Here is a 23,587-nt window from a genome sequence, read left to right on the forward strand (position 1 = left end):
ATAAGAATGTTAGATTGTGACTGTGTGTTCTGGATGTTGTGTTACTAATTTACCTGTTTAGCTGTCAGTGACGTTGCACCAGGGTTTTGTTTTCAGTGCATTTGTGGCTTAAGATTTGCAAAAATCATACTTTTTTTTTTTAAATGTAGGCACACTTTATTTTTATCTATATTTTAACAATTTATTTTAATTAAATTCAGGGAGAAAATCCTTTGTAAATTATTTGTTCTGCTTTTTTGTTCATTTAAATTTTACAGAGTCACACTCATTTACACTTTACTGTAGCACAGCATGTAATTACACCAGACAAAAATGTCATTTCCTTTGCTGGATATGTTTCACTTTAAAAGCATTAACTGATCAAATTAAATACATTAACAAAGAATGGACACAAAGATATTCAAGTGCCAACATCTCAAGCTTGTTATGCTCTTCTTCAGTCACACTGCTCAAGAGTTGCTGTGTGAACTGTTCAACAGAGGAGCAGCGCTGCTGTAACAGGAGGCCTGTCACTGCCGACAGCACCTATCTCAACTATGGGTCATACACATTTATAGCTCATATCACATTCACTGGCTATAGACAGCAGCAGATCAAGTCAGCATTTGTGAGTAGATCGTATCCTGCTGTACATAATTTCATGCAGAGTATACAATAACAGACTATAGCAATGTAGACCGCATAAAGTAACACAATCTCCTGTCCATCAATTTCTAATGTAAATACAGACTGTTAAAGAACACATAGTGTTAGAGAGCTAATACTCACTGCCTGGAAGAAAGGAAAAATAATAAGTTACAGAGAAGAAACGTTGTTTAGACATCACTTTAGATTACAGAAGAACTAAGTAGAGAAGTGGATCACCTGCGACAACTAAAGCTCAGCATCATCCAACACTAATCCAGAGTTTTTTGTGCTTCTTTCACTAACAGATGGGTGTCGCAAATGTGTACGAGCACCAATGAAGCTGCTTAGCCTGAATATCTCAGATCTGGGGCCACTGCTTTAGTTTTATTCCGCTATCTACTATTATGGCCTGAGCTGCAACAGGAGTTGTGAGATATCCTAACATGGACTAATGCATTAGATCAGACACCAAAACGGGCGCGCTAAAGCCGGTTTAAGCAAAGCCAAGACTGCCATCTAGTGAATGAAACATGTCATTCTGTTCCCTGGGCTTTCATCCATTAAAAAAGGAGTCACTGCTGCCTTTTTAAGGAATATTCAAGGTCGTAAGGCAAAAAGAATACAAAAGTGACATCATAGTGGCAAAAAAGATTGATGTACCTTCTTGTTCCACGCTAATGACAATAAACTTACAGATTATCGTGAGGGCAGGACCCAAATAAATCTTTGGATTAATTTTTTGGATCCTCCTGCAAACACTGAACATGAGCTTTGGAATAATCGGCTTGCAGGTACACGGGGATGCAAGGTGCTGTAATAAAGGCTCTAATAAACAATAAAGCCAGGCTTGCTTGCAGGAACAGTGAGGATGAGTGAAGAAAGAGGGAGAAAGTCAGCAGAACATTCTGTTACTGAGGAAGAAAAAAAGGAAAATACCCTGAAAAATGGTGCTTTGGGGTTTCATATTCTGCACAGACCATTAAAACTCTATTTTATGCTGTTACCTCACTGTAGGTTCAGTGAAATGTCACACACTTTGGCTCAGTTTGAGGCGAAAGATGCTTGTAGATTTAAGGCCTTTGAATTTTTCCCATTTTAATCAGTCTGCGATGATTAATCTAAACCACAGTTGGGTGCTAATGCGCTGCCGGTGTCGTTTGAGTGTGTGTGAGAGTGCAGCCTGGGATTTTCCTGAAGAATTTTTAATTTTGGTAGGTGAGATATTTACAGCTTTGAGACCAAATCCAGACCCATAAAAACACACACACTTTTTTTTTTTACATGCCTCTAAATACAGAGTTAATTTGCTTTTTTTGTCCTCTGTGACATTAGTACATGAACAGTGAGTGTGAGGTGTTTTAAAGGGTTCATTTCATTATTCCAAAAAGCACCCTACCGTCAGGAAATAAACACACTTGTGGAAAATGAAGTGTCTGATGTGGGTGTGAAACTTTTCTAAAGGCCAGAAGATTAGAAAGCATTCAACAAACCTACGCTGTTCACATTTGTGCAGCTCACAGAACTGGAAACCAAGATTTTTCTCCCATGCTATGAATTATACTTACCCCATCTACCAGGCCTTGGGGTAATAAATCAAGGATAGGTTACTGGGGCTATAAAGTCAAGCCACATCTCCCTAATTTCAGTAGTGGCTGGCTGCACTGAGGCCAACTGGAATCAGGGGACTTGCTCTGTGGGGCAGGGTGGTAACACCCAGGTGGTCTGGAGCTCAGGTAGTCTCTGACATCTTTCAAAACGACTGCCACGTCCAGACAATCTTTGGCCTTGTTTTGGCTCCGGGCCTGAATTGCTCCCCTTGGGCTTGTAGATCAGAAACCAGCTTAAATCATACATGTCCTTTTGTGTTTGTGGCGAGCATGAATGGAGTACTAGTGCTACTTTAAACCTGAATCTATTTAAAGTTTAACTATATTTGAATGAATTTTATAGAAACCTGAGGAAACACAAGGAAATGCTGAGAATCCACGCTACGTTTCTCTTTGCCACCAAGGATTTATTTGTTTTGAAAGCCCCCCCGCCCATAAAACTTCCAAGTACTGTGAGAAAACCTCGTAGTTTATTTGGGAAAAGAAGCTTGCCACTGAATAACACTTTGTTACATTAGTTCAGGATTTAATAACATATAAAAAGCAACAGTGTGAGGCATCTAGTCCACTCCTGGAATAAAGCAGAATGGGGTGGAGAGTGGACGTTTATACGAAAACAATCCAAAATGTTCATTATAATTCAAGCAATGGTCAAGACGGCCCTCTCCCTCTTCCTCCTCTTTTTCTTCTTCTCCTCCAGGCGACCTGTAGCGTCGGCAAAGAACATGACGTCCTCTTTGCTCTCGATCTCCCGCTGGAGGAACTGCAGGGCTGCACTGTTAAAACCCATCACATCCTGAAGGAAGGAAAGTGGAGAGAGAATAGAAGCAACAATCGGTTAAACGCCAAAAAGCTTTGCTCGGTCCCGCTCCCTTCCACTCAGATGTCACTTACTCTGATTTCCCGCACTTTTGAGAGTGTATTGGTCCGTAGTTCATCGATGACAGACAGCAGCATCTGGTTACTGGAGATCTGACCAAAATGGATCCTAGAAATAAACAAAACACTTTTATTAGGTGCACCTTGCGAGTGTTATTCATGGTGTGTTATCCTGCTGGAAGCAGCCATCAGAAGATCATCACTTGCAGTTATAAAGTGATGTTAACGGTGAGCAACAATACTCAGGTAGGCTGTGCTTTTAAGTGTGCCATGAAAATATCCTCCATCCACTACCTGCAACCTGAACTGTTGAAAGAAGGACATATGGATCCACGTTTTCATGTCCGTTTCATCCATGTGTCACAGAAGAACCTGATCCTCATCTCATCGGGCGATGTTTTCCAATCTTTAATTATTCATTTTTGTTGAGCCCATTCAAATTTGTAGCCTCGGCTTCCTGTTCTTATAGCGCCTTTGAATAATCTGCATTTTCTCAACATTTTAGTTTCGTTAAAACGTTTGATCATTGAAATGAGCTTCATAACACCTAAAAAACCCACCATTCTTATGTTAATTCGTTTTTTAAATTTATGTTTTAAATCTTTTGTTGTTTAAAATTTTCATGCAGATCCCAGACTCCTGAGTCACCACTCAACTGCCCAAAGATTAAATCTGACTATAAAACAGACAACCATAATAAAGCACGTCTCACTTGAGAAGGAAAAACAGGCAGCGGCAGACCAGCTCCACCTCCAGGCCCTGCTGGATGTAACTGTTGAAGAGTTTCAGGAGCTCGGGGACATAAGGAAAAGGCAGCACCAGCAGAGAAACCTCCAGCTCACTGATGATCACAAAAAAACGTAAAAAAGAAAAAAATCTGAGTGTATTTAAATGCACAGGACAGTGTAGGCAGATGGTAATCAGCTTCACATCATTCGCTTGAATCTTACCTCGATCTGACCTTCTTTATCACATCTAAAACGTAGCGGGAGGGCTTAAAGAGGGGCAGAGACAGATTGAGTTTATAGCTTGAGCTGAAAACAAGGTTTATTTGTGATCTCAGTATGAAGACATTTATTGTTCATAACTCTGTTTCTCTTACCGAAACATTTCCAAAGGCCACGAGGATAGGGTTGGGTTGCGGTGGAGGAAGCTGCAAAAGAGGATGAACTGTTTAATGTGACCTGTGATGCTTTTTAAAAAACAAAAAACCTGATTTAAACTTCTCTGATGTGCCCTTTGATCTTCTCCTGCACATCTGGACCCAAGTCTGTGCTTCTGCCAGTATTTACATGACTCCCTGAAAGTCATTGTGGATCTGCCACAGGTGCCCGGTCACAACTATGTGACTCATCAATTTAAACTACACTCTGGTAAGCGCACAGAGCTAAATTTAGCAAGTAGGGTAGTTTCCATGGTGATTTTTCAAATGCCCTATTGTAAGTGGACAGAGCAGGACTTCCAGTGGAGCCTTCCAAAAACAGCATCACCACTCAGGGTGGTCCAGAAGTGCACAGGAAGATGACCTTGAAGGGAGGAACTTAAAAACTAAGGTAATGGTGTTTGACCTCTTCCTCACATCACTGCATTTGCAGCTGCTGGAAAAATGATTTCTGCTCAGAATCAGCTGAGCATTGATAAAACAAAAAAATGCCTTTTTACTGCACTACCCCACAGCAAAAGTAGAATAACTGAAATCATGACTCAACCTCTTTGCCTGCGCTCTCACAGGCATATCTGTGCTCTTCCATCTTCCTTGTTTCCCCTTTATAAAGCTCCAGAGCCTCCATGATTCGCTCAGCCTGCAAAAAAAATCGCACAAACAGGGAAAAGATCAACAAAGAAGGCTTCTGATTTTTGACCCTCATAAATATGAAGAATAATTCTTAGTAAAAGGCAACTGAAATATAGAAAATCATCAAGGATTTATTCAATTAATTAATTATTAAAGAAAATATGCTTGATAAAAACTGAATGTGTACCAATCAAGTAAATTTCATTTGACCAAAGTCCGTTAAATTGAACACTTTACAATCCTACTTATGGAATACAATTACACAGAAAATTTACATGTAATCAGATTACTTAAAGTTTTCATTTTGGCCATAAATACTTTTTGAGTGCAGATAATAACTCAGCTAATTACTGAAGAGAACTCACAGCTTTGACTGTCTCCACAGTCTTCTTGCCAGCAGGTGCTGCCTCTCCTTGCGTTTCTCCCGGTACCTGAGAAGCAGAACGTATAAATGCATCACTCATCCAACATAACAGCAACTAAGTGTAGAAGCTGAAAACTAAGCACTCACCACAGGTGCATCTCCTTTAGCCAAGCTCTCCTCAAACTCTGCCTCTCGCTCCTATCGACACAAAAAGGAGGCGGTGTTTAGGTGTTTATGTCAACCACTGTAACATCATCTTTGTGGGCCCTGTCCTCCACCTCACCATCTCCCTTTCTTCCTCCAGGATGATGGGCTCCCTCGTCCTCTCCCAGAGACGCAGGGACTTGTCGTGAGATGACGACACGAGGTGGTCTCCGTTTGGGCTGATGGCCAGACACCAAACCTCCCGATGGTGGCCCTGTGATTCAAAGAGGACGTTCAGTGTTACAACGTAGCGTAGTGGCAACGTTCAAAATGTAAAATGATGAAGCTGAGCAGTAAGAAATGTGGGGCAGCTACAAAAACAAAATCAAATAGGAAAGACCAAGTATCAACAGCTACTGGGTGGAGTGCTATAAAAATTAGATTATGAATTAATTCCTGATTTAAGATAAAACCCCTTTGAACCCTACGGCATAACACTCGTTGTCTGGTTATGGCGTAGGGTTATAACCCGTTTCCGGTTACATCGTAGGTTACAAATTAGATTTCCAGCTGAAGTCTATATAAATTTATTTATTTATTTTAATTAATTTATTTATTTTTTGGATGGGTTAATTCATTTTTCTGTAACATTATTGGGAGGGAGTGGGGGGTATTCATGCTATAAAACAGAAAAAAGAAAAGATTATAATTTCTGTGTACCTATGTGTTCTATGACAGTCTGGTATTTGAAAAGTAAAAAATAAATAAATAAGAAGTGTGAACTTAATCTAAGTAGAAAATTGATCACCCAGAATTGATCTGTGTGTTTCTGTGAGGAATAAATCCAATGCCATTCTCTGCGTAGCTCATGAATGAGGTGTAGTTTGGATTAGTTACCCTAGTTACACAGGCACACCTACTTCCAACTCCTACATCAGTTTACAGAATCATCTTCCCAATCAATCCATCTTCCCCAAATTGTATTTCTATCATTCATACAAACCCTCGTTACTCAGCTGCACGACTGAGACATTGTTTTGCTGTCTCCTATTTCACCACCAGATGTCACTGAAACAAAGCTTTGAATGAATTAACCTATTTTTAAAACAGCTGATGAAATGGTTAAACACTGCTTCATTTGCGCATCACAAACGTATTGATGTGGCATCCTGGAGGATCTGATAGGGTCCAGGTATCACCTCATGCTACCGGCAGTGACACTGACAACCAGCCAAATGCAAAACTAGTGAAAAGAAACAGTCAGAAAAGATGAAAAGGGAAAGATGTGAGCGGCCTCCACCTGCCAAACCATTCCTGTTTTGGGGATTGTCTCATTGTTACCCCTCTAGTGCATCTTCTGTCAATTTCATTAACACCAAAGGAGCTGAAACTAATTAACAATTAAATTAACCGACCAGATTAATATCGTAGAAGTTTAACTGACTTCACTCTGAATAAAAAAATGTTCTTTTCATTTTTCGAGCGGTGGGCGTGGGGAAAGCTGTTACCTCAAGTGTCTGGATGTTCTCAAACTTGTCTGCGTCCCACTGTTTGATCTTCTTGTCCTTCCCTGCTGTGAAGAACAAATGAGTCTTGGGAACAAACTGAAGGAACATGACACTGCAAAGAGAAAACAGAGGAAAGAAATTATGAAACAAAGCAGACTTAGATCAATTTCAAACAAGGAGACAGGAAAGAATATTACACAACAACACATTTCAAAGGAAATTAGAAAAGAAGTGAAAGAAAAATCACATTTAGTCAAAAATTAATTAACAAACGAAAAGAAATCATCAAGCACAGAAACTGAGATGGTCCATGAGAAACCAGAGGAGCGTGCAGATGAAAGAGCAGCTGGTGTGAAGTCACGGGTCAGTGTGAAGTTAACAGGACACAGATCAGAGTCTCTAACCACAGAGATGAAGTCACGGTTGGAAGCTAAACTGCCCCGTAGATGACTTCATCACTGAGTAAAAATCTCTTTTATTTCCAGTTGAACCTCTGACTGTTTGGTTTGGGTCTGTGCTGGCCAGTACCTGTCGTCATGAGCAAACATGGAGCGGTGACAGTCGCCAAAATCCAAACCCCAGATCTTCACGTTTCTGTCGGCGGAGCCAGTGGCAATAATTGTGCTATCCTGGTTAAGAGACACACAAGGTCAGAGTCAGGAAGACTCTGGGCTGAAGTGAGTCTTGCAGCTAATAATTTTAATATCTCAACAGTACTCACATGTGAGATGTCCAGACAAAGTACAGGCAGCTTATGTCCATACAGAGACAAGAAGAACTGGAGCAGCAAAAGGAAGAATGTGTAGATATGATGTAAACAGTGACATGAAGCCAGTGTGCGGTAAATATAAATTTAAGTCGAATCTTGTATGTCGAGCCTACCTTAAGTGTGTCTGTGTAGAAGATCTTGACTGTGCAGTCTAACAAAGAGACAGCCAGCAGTCTGTGGTCAGGAGAAAACTTCACACAGAGAACGTCTTCCTCCAACTGCAGAGTGCGTTTGTGCTTCACTGTCAGCCGTCTGAGTCACAAACACACACACACAACAACTCTGCAGGTAAGTCGTGATGCAATAACACAGTTTTCAACATCACTGCTTTCACCATATATAGCAATGTTTCATATTGCACCTACTGCAAATAACAGGAATAGTAAATTAGGCAGTTAGGGCCAGATATTACTGGACACATTCTTATTGTTTTACATGCACACCATCCAAAAGAGCATCTCCAGCATCTCCAGGTTATAGCAGGAGTCTTGAGTTGAAGAAAACTATTGCATTAACTGTGTGTCAGCTATGTTGACACACAATAATGACACACAATACTTTGGGCTCTTCCCTTACTTTCCAAGGGCTCAACGCAGCAGATGGATCTGCGTACTCTAATTGGGACTGATTTAGACAGGACGCCTTTTCTGACACAGTCTCAGGGACCTCCTGAGTCTGCAAAACTACACATTCACTCATCCATCTCCTCTTCAGCATCCAAATGTGGACCTTTCCCCCCCTTTTAAAGGCTGAAAATATTAATTTAATGTACATGAACACAAATCAGAACTGATAAGAGTGGACATGACGAGAAGTCGTGTTCAGAGACAAGAAAAAAATGTAAAACTTGTGTCCAGTAACATTAAGCAGTAGCATGAAGGCTGTGGCTACAAACTGCTGTGAGATTATGTTAAAGAGAAGACTTCATGGAAAAAACCAACAACAAAAAAAAAAACGCACACACAGCAGATTCACTGCAAAGTCTATTTAAATATTAAGATCAACCAGATTGACAATATGGAGAGTTGATTGAAACAGAGGCCATGTAATGTATGGGAATGTCCCGATCAGGTCTGCTCAGACTTGGTCTATTTCTACAAAGATGACTGGAACCACAACCACAGGCAGTTGTGTTAATAGCGCTGACAAAGTATTTAGAGAGGATTTGTTTGGTGAGTTTTGGCCATCAGGCAGTCACTGTCTGCAAACGCTTAAAAAATATTAAAAATAAGCATTTTATTTATTATGTTAATTGATCCTATATATACACATGTAGCTCCTCAGTAGTTTCAAGCTTATGCTGAACCTGACCACTTTATTCCAGGTGTTAAGGGTCCTATGAGATCATTGAAAATCTACCACATCGATCCTGAACATTGAACAAAATAAACTCACTTCTGGCTCGTCTCCTTGTCCTTTACCAGCTCAAACTCCCAGAACTTCACAGTCTTATCTGCACTTCCTGAGATAATCCCCCTCTAAAGGAAACACACACAAATAAAAAACAAATCAAATCAGTCTTCGGACTTCGATTTTTAAAAAAAAAAATCAGTTTATGGAAAGGATAAGTTGGGTGTGAAAAACACTCAGACACACAAGCTGAGTACAGTGAGGTTTACCTGATCTGGGGCCAGGCAAATTGACCACACAGCTCCATCATGGGCATCTACAGTTTCCAGAAGGCTTCCTGAACCCAGCTCAAAGATCTGCAGCTTCCCACTCTAATAAGAACAAAACACAATCTTGACTACAAGAAAGTCTACAACTTTGTAAGGAGCAAATGGTTGCCATTAGATTACAGGATTCAGAAAGAAATACACTCTACACGCTCAAATCCACTAAATCACCGACACATCAATAACTTATAGAGAACAGTGGTTGAAACTGACTGTAAGCCTTGGACAGAGTGTCTGAATGACTCAGTGTGTCCACATACCTTCGTTCCCAGGATTATCTGTCGGTCTCCAGGCACAAAGAGGGAGCAGAGGGCGTATTCGCAGGCCATGGTGCGAATCACCTGCAGAGTGGATCTGTCACAGTGGGCAGGACAGTTAGAAGACAATGACCAATGAAGCAAGAGCTTTTTCACTGAATGCAGCAAAATGAATCTAATTATAAGACCCTTTCAGGACGTGCTGCATCTAAACTGGTGTTACCTGTTCCAAACTTTGACGGTGTCTCCGGAGGCGGAGAGGACAGCCAGGTTGTCTGAGCTGAAGGCCAGTGTGCGCACATCTGTGCGGTGTCCCCCGAGTGTGAGGCGAGCCGTTTTATCGGCTACGGGGGTCTTGTGTGAGGTCTTCAGGCTGTAGGTCTCAACTGTGTTATTCTGGAGCAGCAGAGCCACCTTCAGCTCACCACCTGCACATGACAGGCAGTCCACCCACCTGAGAGGGGACAGAGGACATGGATGGTGTGTACATGTGAACAGACCCCTGATTCCGAAGAGCGTGGCTAGCGAAGATCCCTGACTTGTGACACAAGTACCTGGGAGGGATGCATCAGGTCAAATATGTGGTTCCATTTATTGTGGCGCCCCCTTGTGTAAATAAGAGAGGAGCCAGACACAACCTTTCTAATTCTGGAAAGTGCCATCCTACATAATTCAGGTACTTCAGATATATTTAGATCAACAACTTGTACACAATTTGAGCTATTTACATATAAGGACAAAATTATGTTGATGTTTGAAAAAGCTATGTTAAATACTCTTTGCCCTGTTTAACTTAAAAACTTGCTGTTTTCATAGGGGGGTTAATAATTGTGTCCTGATCTGTACTTACTTGAATAAGAAGTCTAAATGTTTTTTTTTCCACTTTGCAAAATTTATATTTTATATTCATTTCTATTTGTAAATCTTGTGCAGCACCACTATTGTCAGGTGGTAAGAACTTGTGCTTTTAAATGACATGAATCTTCATTTTGTTATTTTTCTACATGAATTAGCCTTGTTTCATCCTATGAAATTATTCAAGGAACTAAAGACTGTTAGTTGTCTGGAATTGTACTGCAATGTAAGGCCGATTAGAGCAGTTTATAATACTTCATTCCTGCATGCTCCGCTTTTACTTCAATGTCCAGCAGGTGGTGGCAATGCACACAACAACCATGATCAGAGGAAATTCATGATCTCCTACAGGTAACTGTGGCTTAATGTTTAGAAATAGGGTCACTGGATCAACACAGATAAAGAGACAAACAGCGGCAGCAAAGTGAATTCAAAATGTTTGAAAAGTTAGATTTGAAACAAGAAAATTCATTTTAACATTTATTCGGATGCTATCTGGACCTAAGTTTCAAAATCTTAGAGAGAGCATAATTCGCTGCACTGACCTGATCTTGGAAGATGCCTTGATGTTTGTTAGTCTGATGATCTCGTCCTTCAGCATCCTCTTCACCACGGGCTCCTCTGTCTCCTCACCTGAAGCTTCCTGAGCTCTGCAGAGAGCAGGGATAATAATCATCAGTTCAAAGGGAGATCAACAATAACAAAAAAGCTGAAACTAATCATTTAGGCAGCAGCACTAGCACTTGTCCTTCCACCTCCACTGACATCAGTGTGTTAGAAGTAGTCAAGATAGGTGGTGTCAGTACTGGAGTTATATTAGCGACATTCATATGAAGCTTTCTCAGAAGAGAGCAGAAATACACGCGTTTAATTGTCTTTGGTAAATTTGTCCACCTCAGTATCTGAATGTCTGGCTAATAAAACTAGCGCTGGTTGTGCGGTGGTAACAGTAACAGTCAATGTGCAAATATTCCAAAGAACAGAATACATGTGCGCTTACTTGGTGGCCTTCTTTTTGGCTTTCTTCAGCTTCTTTGTCATTTTTTTCTGCACTTCTTCCTCTGACAGCACAGTGAAGAGCTCCAGGACTGAGTCGTTGCCCTGAAAGACATAGACGGCATAATGTGTGTCATCAATCGCTTTTAGCTAGAAAATTAGTTTACAAACACAAAGGCATTTAAACTAGTATGTGCAATGTTTAAATTACAGCTGATTGTCAGGCAAATGCTGACGGGCAGTGTGACTGTATAGGAGGAAATAACTCAGCAATCAGTCTGACCAACAAAACAAAACCATTGAAACTATTCTTAATCGCATTTAACCATCAGGTCATGTGATCAGAAAACAAATGAATATACAGACAATTACAGCAGGTTGTGAACTGACATACATTAGTGATGTCAGAATGATCTCTTTCACATTACATTAGCGACACTGACTAAAAGCCACAAGACGACCTTACTACTGATGAGTGCCTAAAAGCTACCAGTGAAAGAAGAAACACATACTACAGCATGACTACAGCAGGTCTCAGTGGGCTCAAACTGCACCGAGCAAGCATTACATTCAACCCACATATAAATACTGTGTATTCCAGACATCATGCAGAGTCACAAGGAGCTGTAAGATGCTTCAGTACTAACGTGGCAGGCGATGACTCTGGCGTGGCGGTCTGCTGTCAGTGAGACGACGCGATCTCTAGCTTCTCTCAGGATGGAGCCGGCCTTTTCACAAGATAGGATGCGCTGCCCAAAAAGAAAAAGAAAGAATAAATGTTAAAGAGAGAATTTGGTTTAATTTACAAAAATACTCTAGTTGAAGATGGTGTTGAATAATTGGAACTATTAACAACTGTGAAACATTAGAAAAAAAAGAATCAACAGCACAAAAATGTGGCAGTGCACTGACTTTATCCTTCTGAGACCTACACTGCTTAATAAAGAATGACGTTCCACTACAAAGTAGATGCATGCAGAGCATTTGAATCATTTTACCCTCACTGTAATGAATGCTACTTTACCTCTTCAAGGCTTTCATCCACGTCTTCTTTATTGTCTTCTTCATCATCATCAACCAACAGAGTTTTTCCCTTCTTCACCGTAGGCTCACCCTCAGCTTTTGCCTGCGCAGGACGCGACCAGACAGAGTTTTACGACCTTACAACAACTCCATTAATATCGTTTTTAGAGCCAAAACCTACAGTTAATAAGGATCTGATTAACTTCAATAACAAATTTAATGTAATTGAAAAAAAAAGTGCCCGTGTTGTGTAAAATTACAGGCAAAATAATACAAAAGGGAAATGAAAGACTACTAAAAGCAAAACATGACATCTTCATAGAAAGTAAAGCATCGCACATTAGGGGAGAGACTCCAGGATCTCAAGAAAAACTGTTTGCTTTCTCTCTGATTGTCTTTTTTCAGTAAAGGGCAGTTGGGGGAGGAAGAGAAAAAAGTGCTCAGCTGAGTCCTTTCTCACCTCCTCCAGGTAGTTGATGTCCCAGGCTCGAAGCTCACTGTCTGCAGAGCCCGTCAACAGCCTACTCTCCTGGCTCAGCAACACCATACCCCAAACCTAACATACACACACACATTTAAAACAAAAACATCGAGTCATCTTAATAATCTAGGAAAAACATTAAAATTCCAGTGGAAAGTCTCTTATAATCCCCATTTCCTTCCAGTGAAAGCAGCTAGTCACAAGAGCTCCACTATATGGACCAAAGTACTGCACAGTACACCTACAGGAACTGCTTGGCCATGGAAAATCCTGCCATGAAGCTCCCAGTTCACAGTTTTTGTCCTGAGGTTAATGCCAGAGCAGGTTTGGAACCACACTGTGCGCTGCAGCTTCAGTGTGGGTGATATTACCTCAAAATGCTATCACAAGATGTCAAGGAAATGTGCAATAATGATATTTCTGACACTAAAGAACAAAAAATACTCAATAAATGCTGTATCAATGAGTGCAGCTTGCAGCCAGCAGTGTTTATTAGTGCAAACAAAAGAAAAGGTATTAAACATGCTGTTCTTGTGATGAGTTACTGTCATTAGAGATAGACTACCCAATTCAAAATGTGAATCTACTGCCAGCAGCAGCCACATTATAGCCCAATAGCAGTGACACAGCATTACATGCAGTGACGCAGCATAAGTCCAATGTAAGCACAAAAGCAGGCCAGCTAGTGTTTTCTCTGGTACTATGTGGTCGACCTTTTTAACCAGTTACTTAAATTCCTCCTTTAGCACCAGGAGATTGCATCAGTAATTTCCATCCACTGTTTGTGCTTCTTGTTATATGGAGTGTAAGTAGCAAGTGCTCCAGTGTTGCTCAGGTGAGTCATTTGTTTAATGTTGGGTTGCACATCATCAGCTGTTAGCATCTCCTCCTTCATAGCCTGGTTGTACTTGATGGTGTGTTTTTGCCTCAAGTTTGTTGTTTCCATCGTCACCAGGAAGCGTTTTCTTGCACATTTCGTAAAGCATCACACTTTGTTAGAGGTTGCTGAAGTAGCTCCCTTTTACAAAATCTTAATCGTGGCAGAAGGCTAGAATATGATTCTGCTGCAACCTTCTTCCTATTAAAAGGGAGTTTTTTTCTTTCCATTCTTGGCAAGTTCAGAGGAGGTTGTCTGATTGTTGGGGTTTTATTGTGAACAATATCTGGCCCAGCCCTAGTCATACATGTGTGGAATATGTAGAAGGGAAGAAATTCCACAAACGGACTTGGACTAAATGCAGAGAAAGAAGCATCTCACCTCACTGCGATGGCCCACCATAGTCTTAAAGCAGTGCTGTGTGTCCAAGTCCCACCACTTGACAAAACTGTCTTTGGAGCTATACGGTGGGCAGAGCACACAATTAGCTTTTCAAACCATTTCAAATATACAATCCAGTAGACGAGACACAATGTAAACATCACGGTGTCCTACCATGTGACGAGGAGGTTCTTGTCTCTCAGGAACAGGGCCTGCGTGATGACATCTTTATGGCCTCTCAGCCTGTACAGCCCACACTCATTGATGATGTCCCACACGATCACATCTGTGTCCTAAGAGAGGAGTAAACAGTTAACTGAGGTGATTCCTTGCAACTCACAGTCCGTCTTGTAAAATAAAAAAGCATTTTTAAAGGCAAAGTAAACCACTCAACAAACAAACCTCCAATTTATCTTCCATTTATATTAACACCTTTATTTTCGTGTAACTGTTGTCACTTTGATGTTGAGTTTAGAAACACGTCAACACTTAACAAAACCAAGGAACAACCTGCCACACTCACCTTTGAGCCAGTAACAAGTCTCGCCCCGAGTGCATCATAGTGTATGACGCTGACTGCAGACTTGTGGCCGTTGAAGGAGACGTTGCTCTCACCGTTCAGCAGGCTGAAGATTCTTACTGCACCATCTTCGTAACCCACGGCAATATGAACTCCATCAGGTGAAGGGCAGAGAAAGGTCACCTCATGTTTCTGACCCTGCAGGATCAGGACCTACACACACAGAGATGACAAGAATAAAGATAAGAACAGATAAAATCTGAAGGGAAGTGTACCTGGATATGAGTTGTCGCATTGCTATAATCACACTTGAACCTCACCTTCTCTCCTTTTCGAACATCCCAGATGAAAACATGTTCACATGCAGCCACAGCCACATAGCGCCCCTTCTCCCCTCCTCGAAGGGTCACATACGTGATGTTGGCTTTTTGGCTGCCAATGACCCCAAAAACGGCGCTGGCAACATAGCGCAGGTACTGCTTGGTCAAACCCATGACCAGCAGCTAAGGTGATGCTGAATCCTGTTTCACACCAGAGCACAGGAGAAAAATTTACTGTGCACACCTTTTACGGAAGAAAAACAGAGACTCAGTGCTTGATTGGCTCCACCTGATTCTACATAATGTCTGAATAAATTTAAGACAAGTTCAGAGTTCAGCATGTTCTGCTAGATATTGAAGTCTACATTTTCATGAAGATAATACAGAAAACTGTTTTATTATCTTTATAACACTGTTTGAAAAGTTGAACATTACACCCACATGTTATTAGTTATCATGTCATCCTAAAGTGGCTTTGACGCCTCCTGTGCTAAATGTTCCAATATAGTGTGGGGAAGATCGTGAATAGTTTTTATATGAAAAACCAGTTTCCAGATACAACAGGAGGCATAAACACATAAACACTGCTGTAAACATGAACCATTTTAAACTTTGGTACTAAACCACATTTGCACAATCAGGGCACCCCTCTCTTTTTTAAGGACCTGGCTTTCTGTTTGTGCAACTGTTGGCAAATGTTGCCACAAAAATGGAAACATCGTTGACAATGCATGCTTTCCATCATGACAACAAAGACGAAATACATTGTATATCAAATGTACCCAAGAGTCCACATATTAATAGATATTTACAGCAATAAAATGACGAATCTTTATCTATATAGCATAGTTTAATTTGTGCTGTAATTTGTCCCTGCTATCTAGAATATATACTCTACCACGTATGCGTATTAAATATATCACAGTTTTCAAAAATAAGGTTTTCTGTTTTATACCAGCATAAGACACTACATACTTAATACATGTCTGATCTTAGTATGCTATTCCGTATTAATGAGGTGTAAAGTATTTTCGTATTGTTTATAATGTGTCGAACTACGGCCTTTATTTCTGCAGTGTCGATTCAGTGTTGTTGGTCTATTCCTTCGTTTTATGTCGTTTCCTCATAATTTGCAAATCCTGCTTTAAAATAATACACCAAAAATACGTACTACTTAGTAAACGTGTAGCAAGGTATAGCACATCAGTCCTCGCAGATACGGGTACGTTCGTTTTAGTACACAAAACTGCAGGCAGAGTTGCCGGTTTACGCTTCTGGCATTTGACTCAACACGACAACGTCAACCTCCGCCCGCCCGGAGACAAATTTGACCCAAATCGAGTGTGCCTAAGCATGATACTCAGTTACTAGACCCACGTGGTAAAACAATTCTTGGATAATTGTACTTAATAAAAGTAACCATAACATAAATGTATATCTCTAAACGTTATATACAACATTTGCGTTTGTTTCGTCAATGTAAAGCGTCTATGTTGGTCCTCTTACCTTTGAAGTGTGACAACTAGCAACTACCTTGAAGTGCCTGACTTCGGCTGCTGTTTCAGACCCAACCAATCTATCACAAATCGTTACTAAAACAATACCATGCAGTGCTAGTTTGCCTATAAAACTATGCACACAGATACAGTCTATTGGAAATATATATATTTTTAAAATATTTAGATAGGATTTTAGCAGTGAACTGCGAGTCAAAGAAACCTTTCTGTTTCTCTGTTTTCTCGATTGCGCTCTTTCTATTGCTTTTGACTGCAATACCAAAAAAAGACATTTTATACATTTTTGAATGTACAGTCCAAAATAAAATAATATATTAGGTCTTTACAGATACTCGTTTTTGTTTGTTTAATTTTTGGACAGAGACGTCTGGCTTAGAGCCAATGATTTTTGCGGTTTACATCAATAAAGTGACTCCACAGTGATCCCTAAGCAACCATACCGGAAGTGTTTTTTTAAGTCAGCTGACTAGCACCGGAAAAATAAAATGATCTCGTGAATAGCACCGGAAAAGTGTTTGTCTAACCTATACAAAACAAAAGCGTGTGCTATTTTAATAGGAGAGTATAGACATGACAGAAAACTATAAAGAACAGAGTAAAAGTACATTAAACATACTCTAAAAAATAGTTGAAAGGTCAGAATAATCATAGTCACATGGCATTGTATTTCGTTTGTAATTCCAACATGTAACACATACATGGGACCGCCACTATAGAGAGAGGGAGAACAGACTTTCACTAACTACTTGATAATGATAAAATTAATGAAACACATAATTAATGGAGTCCTAACTGGCTTTTTCTAAAGGAGGGACTAAAACAGAAGAAATTCTTTAACAAGGTGCATTTGTACACTATTAAAGGAAAGGTATATGTATATGTTTTGGGTGGTTTTTTTTAAATGCAGGAGGTCACTCGATTTGTTTAATCCAAGCACCTAGCAGAAACGTTTTTTAATCATCCACAGCACTTTATTAATGAAACTTGAGAAATAAATGTAATAAGTGAGATCAAAAACATGCAAGCAGACACGTTTATGTTCAGAAATTAACGAATTAGGTCAAAGAAAATGGGAAAATGTAGTTGTCATGCTTATATGAAATGTAGTTTTTGAAATGTAGTTAAATGAAAACATTTCTAGAAGTTTATTTTGAAATGCCTAACGGGATGTTGATTTCTTTTAATACTCCAGACTTTACGCCGCAACAATCAGCTCTTAGCATGGTTGCTAAATGTGCAAATCCTTGTAATTGGCACTTTGAAACTTACTTTTTGACTGCATTTGCAGTATTTGTGCTTGTTAGTATGAGGACCCTGAGGATGAACATCACGTCTTGATTTTATATGGTGTCGTGTCAAGATTTATTAATTGTTCCTTTTATAATTTTGGCGTGACATCACCCCTGTAAAGGAAATACATTGCTAGGTGGGTAACTGTCTGTTTGGTTTCTGAAACACTCTGACCAAAGTGCACTATTTATCGATTTATAAAGAGACTATTGCTTTTCTGGCCTGACATAGAAATGCTTCGGAAGAGAAAGAAGTTTACCTAGTAAGAGACAGACGATTAATTTCTTGTGACGGATGCTTATCACACATGTGTTTGATTATTTTAATGAAATGCAGCTGTTACAGAGCTAATGGAGTAGTAACATGCCAAATGCCATGTCTTCAAACTGCTTATTTAATTTACAAAAAGTAAGTAAAAGTATCCAATTTGCCACAAATTAACAGCAAGAAAAGCAGCCAATTACAAACAAAAACAGCTCGACCAGCTTACTAAAAATAACTTTCTGCGTTACACCGAACTTATTTAAGGCTTACGAGTTTTGTCGTGCTCATGACATGGTTTTATCTCGAGCTGGGGTTTATATGGTGTTACATGTGTGAACAAAGGGACTACTGTCATACGTGTATTCAATGAAGCGCCCAGCTTTTATCCGGTGATAATGTTATTACATGAGGGTTTCTTGTTGAGTTTGCCGCCGTAAATCAGAGACAGTCTGATATGTGTGTCTGGAATCAGACTGGTGGCAGCCGTGCAGGTAGTTTGTAAGGTCCGTCTTTACTCCAGGTCGTTATTAGGAATGGGAATCGACAGCTGGTTTTCTACTCTCTAATCCGTAGACCTGCTTCATGACAAACATCTTGACTTTTCATTGCAGGGAAAGCTTATTTGTAATAATGATTCCTGAGTTCAGTAAGTGTTTCAGTAAGCCAGGTTGAAATGTGTGCTGTTAAAACAGCTGGCCGAGCTCAGCAGTGCTGTCTGTCTGACAGTTGTGTATTGCAAACGGTGAGGTTGAACTCAGAGTCACGTGCATATTTTGTACTGTCTGAAGACCCGGAGATAAGTAAAACCTATGTAGGTCACTGACATAGTAAAAATGTGGCTCCATTACAGACTCCTACAGATCAGTTTATTAGATAGATTAACAGGATGCATGTTACATATGTATTTGCATAGAAAAAAATAACATCTCAGTCTTATAGGTTTGAATTTTTAAACACTTCTTTATTCTAAACAGTTTATTTCAGACCTGAATGTATTTTTCATGTGCTAGGTAACTGCTCTGTTAAGTGATCTTATTAGGTCTTCTTGATGATCTAATGTCCTCCTCATAGCCACCAAACAGGTCTCTGGAGGCCAGAGCCACCTCCAGGAGACTGGAACACCCTTGAACTGGGTTTTGCACAAAGATCCAATACTTGAAAAATGTTTAACAAAATCATAGGTTTTGTTTTTACCCTTCAAGCTTTCAAAGATAATGTCATTTTTGCCAGTTCTCCCTGCCTGCACCTTTCTGTGTTCTCCTTGTGTTTGTGTGGGTGCTCCAGCTTACTCCCCGAGTCATTTATGGGGTTAAGGCCAATCAGTGATCCTAACGTGGCCATAAATGTGAACATAAATGGGTTGTCAGGTTTTCTGTGTTAGCCTTGCAACATACTGGTGACCTGTGGCCCGATCACAGCTAGGATAGACTGATTACCTGTGAAAATAAACCAAAATGCAGATCTTCTCAAAAGCACAGCAAACGAGCACTGTTCATTTCCACAATCATCTAGATTTTTATTTTATTTTTTTGTCTGTCAAAGCCACAGGGAGACACTGGAAATAGGCAAATGACTTTATCTTGTACTTGCAGCCCAGCTAGTTGGTGATCCTCTCGAGGCTTGTAGTGCCAGATGGGGATGGATCCTCTGGGTACTCGCTCCCAGTTTGTGGATATCCAGACTCTTCCCACATGGCAGCAGCAGCTGGACAATGATGGCGAGGAGAAACGGCTGGTCCGGAGCCACAGCATGCTCAGCCAGAGTTTCCCCTCACCCTTCCCCTACAGACCAGATATCAACCGCAAGATCATCCTCTTGTGAGTCACGCTGTTTCTTCACATTGTTGCTGCTCTGTAGAAATCTGTCTTTTTCATAAGAGGTCACAACGTCAGCCACGGTTTCTTCCTACACATTTAGACACAGAATCATATAGTCATTCAAGCAAAAATGTCACAATGAAATAACTAAAGTTTGAAAGTATATTTAACTTGTAGCTTTAACTGGTTTTGGTGGTCTATATGATGTATTTTTTGTAACTATGTCATACTAAATTTCTTATTTTTTTAACATCTGCTCTTTGCAGTAAGATACAGCTGCTGTGTGTGTCATTGCTTTTGTGAAAGTGACCAATCATACCGAAACTATCAGTAAATCAGATCAATGCCCACAAAAGTTTCACTTTTTACCTGTCAGAGTGTGTATTCCCGCCCACCTTAACCAAAGAGAACCCAACTCACAGTGGTTGACTTTGAGCACTTGGCTGCTTAATCTAAACACACTTTTGGATGCATATCTGTGTATTCTGGTAATCGCTATCAATCATCTGTCATTTAAGCAAAGTGTGTGATCCTAGATGCATCCTAAAAAAGGGCAGTAATATTAATGTATTGATATTAGCAGTATCATATAGTAGTAGTAGTAAATGCTGCTTGTGTGTCCATGTGCTCATACAAACCTGTTCAGAGTCCATAACCTCGTAAATCTTCTTTGTAGAGAAACGCATGACTATGTGGAGCCCGACTTGGCAGCAGTTTTTCTTTAGGAGCCTTGTTGTGGTGCCAGCCTTCCCCTGAGCAGTCATCAAGAGCACGCACATTCCTGCCACAATAGCATGACCAGGATTTGAGCGCAATTGACCCTCGAGCAGTGGTGCTTTTAAACCTTCCAGCAGCTAGAATTACAAAGGGGTCTATTTTTGAGCTAATATCAGAGGTTCCATATGACTACAGCTTAGATTTTCATTCTTTCACTACTTTTTCAAACTTACTTTTAAACCCATGGTGGTTAAAAAGTAAAGTCCAAGCAAGGTATCTGAAGGTATTGAAAGTCTTAATAGTGTCTCATTAAATAGATAAAGAGCTGTTGGCTCATTTCTTTTGACAGAAAGTCATTTATAGAGTAATTAAGAAAAAATTATTCTATTTTATTTACTTTATGGTTGTTTTAAATGTCAGAGTCAATGTCATTGGACCTCAAAGCATCATCACACTGAAGTTCTTCACAGAATCTTGTAGCAATGTTACTCTTCCTGTAAGTAATGTTTGTTGATTTATGTGATAGTCATGATATAACTCTGTCAATGTGTTGCTATTTTTATTGTTTTAAAATGAACTTGTGCTTTTCGTGGATACTCTGATAGCGCACACCTGGTACTATATGTTGTTAAATGACTTTGTTCATAAATGGGGAGAGGACGTTTCATTAGTTTGGGATATATCTGCTCTACGACTTAATACAGAAGCTAGCATTTGACAAAACAGGAACAGGGGATTTGCATGAGATCTGTTTCACTGTTGTTTGCAGGCATCCTGCTTGACTTGATTTGGTGACTCATCTGTAATTGAGCTAGGAGGAATGAGCTGAACAAAAAAAAATACACAACTCTTCCTCCGTGGTCCTGGTTGCTGAATATGTCTTGTGATCAAACACTGTCAACACATGCATTTCCTCATTGTTTTTTCCTAACACAACCTGAAGGGCTTCTGAACAAAGAGTTGACTTCAGGTATTAAAATAAGCATTAAAGTTTCGCCAAATGTCTTCAAGGTCTAAATGTTTGCAGTATGTTTGATCCGTCGGTCACTGTTACTGTTAGAGGTAAAGAAAAAGTCTTTGGTTACCACTGTGCTGTGACTGGGGCCTGGTGATGACTGTCAATAAAAGTCACAAAAAGCAACTTGGATAATGAACATCAGTAGAAGTTCAATTGGGTGTTGAAATGTTCGGACAGTGGCACAGTTTTCATAATTTTAACTCTCTGTGTCAACACAATAGTTTTTAAAATGCAACAATAAAGTGCAGATTTTTAGCTTCTATTTCCAAGTGACTGTGCAAAAACATCATTCTCACAGTACTCAAATGGATGAGTTACCCAAATAATACTTTTTAAAAAAACCCAGTGAATTAGTTTTTTCTTTTTGTTCTTTGTAAAAAGTTTCAAACCCACAGACATTACCAAATAGCAGATTTCCTCTTTCTGATCCTTTGATGTTGGCACCTCTGGAGCCTGTAGCGTGAAACACTTTCAACATACCCAGGATATCTTTGTTTCACTTATACTAATTCAGACCAAAAACAACGATAGACTAGCCTTCTGTTTAACCATGTAGCTACAACGGTGTTCCCAAAAGGGGTGATGTTGGAAACGTATGATGACTCAAACATGATTGTCCATACAAAATATTGTTAGAGAGAGATGAGATTAAAAATATAATGCATGCTATAGTCCAGTATACCTGCTCCAGTTAATGTGTATGTGTAGGACATACATACTGTACGGTGCTTTTATCCGATATTCATAAAAGAAACCCTTCAGTGAATGTGGGCACATTAAACACTTTGACTGAAAATGCGTTACGTTATAAAAGTTTTCTTCAGCCGCATGAATTGAAGCTCAAAGTTTGCATTTAGATTGCATCTTTATTGTTTCATTGTAAATCTGCTGTAGCTGCATACAGCATCAAACTATTCAAAAATTGCGTCCTTGTCCAAAACATTTCCACACCTAGAAAATACAGAATAACAAACTCATACAAAACATTGTTTTATGGCAAAAAAAACCTTTACAACATCTTTGGCAAAATGACATCACAACGGTTTTTTTATACGCCATATCATTCGTATTTACTCTGTATAGTTTTAATAGATTGTTTTTCTTTCCCCACAGTGTTGGTGACATTGCTCTGCTGAATTGCACCGCCGTCGTGAACACCAGCAACGAGTCGCTAAACGAAAAGAACCCCACGTCTGACAGCATCCATCAGCTGGCAGGACCCGAGCTCCGAGACGAGCTGCTTAAACTCAAAGGTAGACATGGAAGGTTAAACTGCTGAAATGAGCTTGATTTCACTTTGGTCTTCTCAGAGATATCACTGGGAGTGTTAAATATAACCAGTCACCTGATATCACGCTGGCACTACCGCTGGCACTTTAATACAGAGTAACTTTTATCAAGTCTCTACAGCTGCTGAAAGTACTGATAACACACAAATAAGTATGTTCTGGCTTCTGTTCTGGCAGGAGCCCAGTTTTCACTGGAACTACTTTCTGCAGAATTGCTTCCAGTAATATGCTTTGAACTTTGAGCTCCAATTTCAAGGAACAAATACAGATGTTCTTGAACCCTGCAAAGATGTCTGGGTTTGTTATTCAATCATCTGCATCACTGTGGATGTGTGACAGTGTTTTTGAGATTGGCTTTTCAGACGTCCCAAGTACAAAAAAAGGTCTAGTTACTGGTTTTTACCCCGACACACTGGAAGTGTCTTTTCATCAAAAAACGTCACCTAAAAATATCTACATTATTATATATATATTGATGCTTTAAGATGCAGTATTTGAAGAAGCTGGTGCTCAAAATAAAAACCTCTGTGTGGTTAGCATACCAGAAAATTTAATCCGCAAATTTAATTGTCAAAAGAAAACAGTTTTCCCTTTCA

The 23,587-nt window shown here is 39.9% G+C and overlaps 2 protein-coding genes across 4 annotated transcripts in view; one reads left to right on the top strand and one right to left on the bottom strand.

Annotated features, from left to right (window-relative positions):
* Nucleotides 1–2,783: 2,783 nt before the first annotated feature.
* On the bottom strand, nt 2,784–16,302 carry wdr3 (WD repeat domain 3). The gene is made up of 27 exons (XM_085374154.1): nt 16,251–16,302; nt 15,080–15,280; nt 14,763–14,972; nt 14,414–14,532; nt 14,240–14,318; nt 12,961–13,056; nt 12,502–12,603; nt 12,125–12,226; nt 11,482–11,582; nt 11,027–11,131; nt 9,850–10,080; nt 9,630–9,723; nt 9,313–9,414; nt 9,089–9,171; nt 7,807–7,945; nt 7,646–7,702; nt 7,453–7,553; nt 6,925–7,036; nt 5,556–5,690; nt 5,420–5,470; nt 5,274–5,339; nt 4,823–4,915; nt 4,216–4,266; nt 4,064–4,107; nt 3,826–3,954; nt 3,129–3,222; nt 2,784–3,030 (listed from the first exon to the last, which is right to left on the bottom strand). The coding sequence occupies exons 2-27, from the start codon at nt 15,251–15,253 to the stop codon at nt 2,875–2,877; spliced, it is 2,826 nt and encodes a 941-aa protein (XP_085230280.1). The 5' UTR covers nt 15,254–15,280; nt 16,251–16,302; the 3' UTR covers nt 2,784–2,874.
* A 1,506-nt stretch (nt 16,303–17,808) lies between these two features.
* The window catches only part of gdap2 (ganglioside induced differentiation associated protein 2), a 34,852-nt gene continuing 29,073 nt past the window's right edge, over nt 17,809–23,587 (top strand). The window contains exons 1-3 of one of the 3 annotated variants that reach the window (XM_085374090.1): nt 17,809–18,022; nt 19,743–19,967; nt 22,816–22,955. In XM_085374090.1, coding sequence (XP_085230216.1) covers nt 19,783–19,967; nt 22,816–22,955 — 325 coding nt within the window. In that variant the 5' untranslated portion in view covers nt 17,809–18,022; nt 19,743–19,782. The other 2 variants (XM_085374089.1, XM_085374091.1) reach the window with 2 other exon arrangements.

This window comes from Diplotaxodon limnothrissa, linkage group LG16 (assembly GCF_057381915.1).
Source record: "Diplotaxodon limnothrissa isolate DT_005_m linkage group LG16, D_limnothrissa_male_GT1.1, whole genome shotgun sequence".
Taxonomy (NCBI): domain Eukaryota; kingdom Metazoa; phylum Chordata; class Actinopteri; order Cichliformes; family Cichlidae; genus Diplotaxodon; species Diplotaxodon limnothrissa.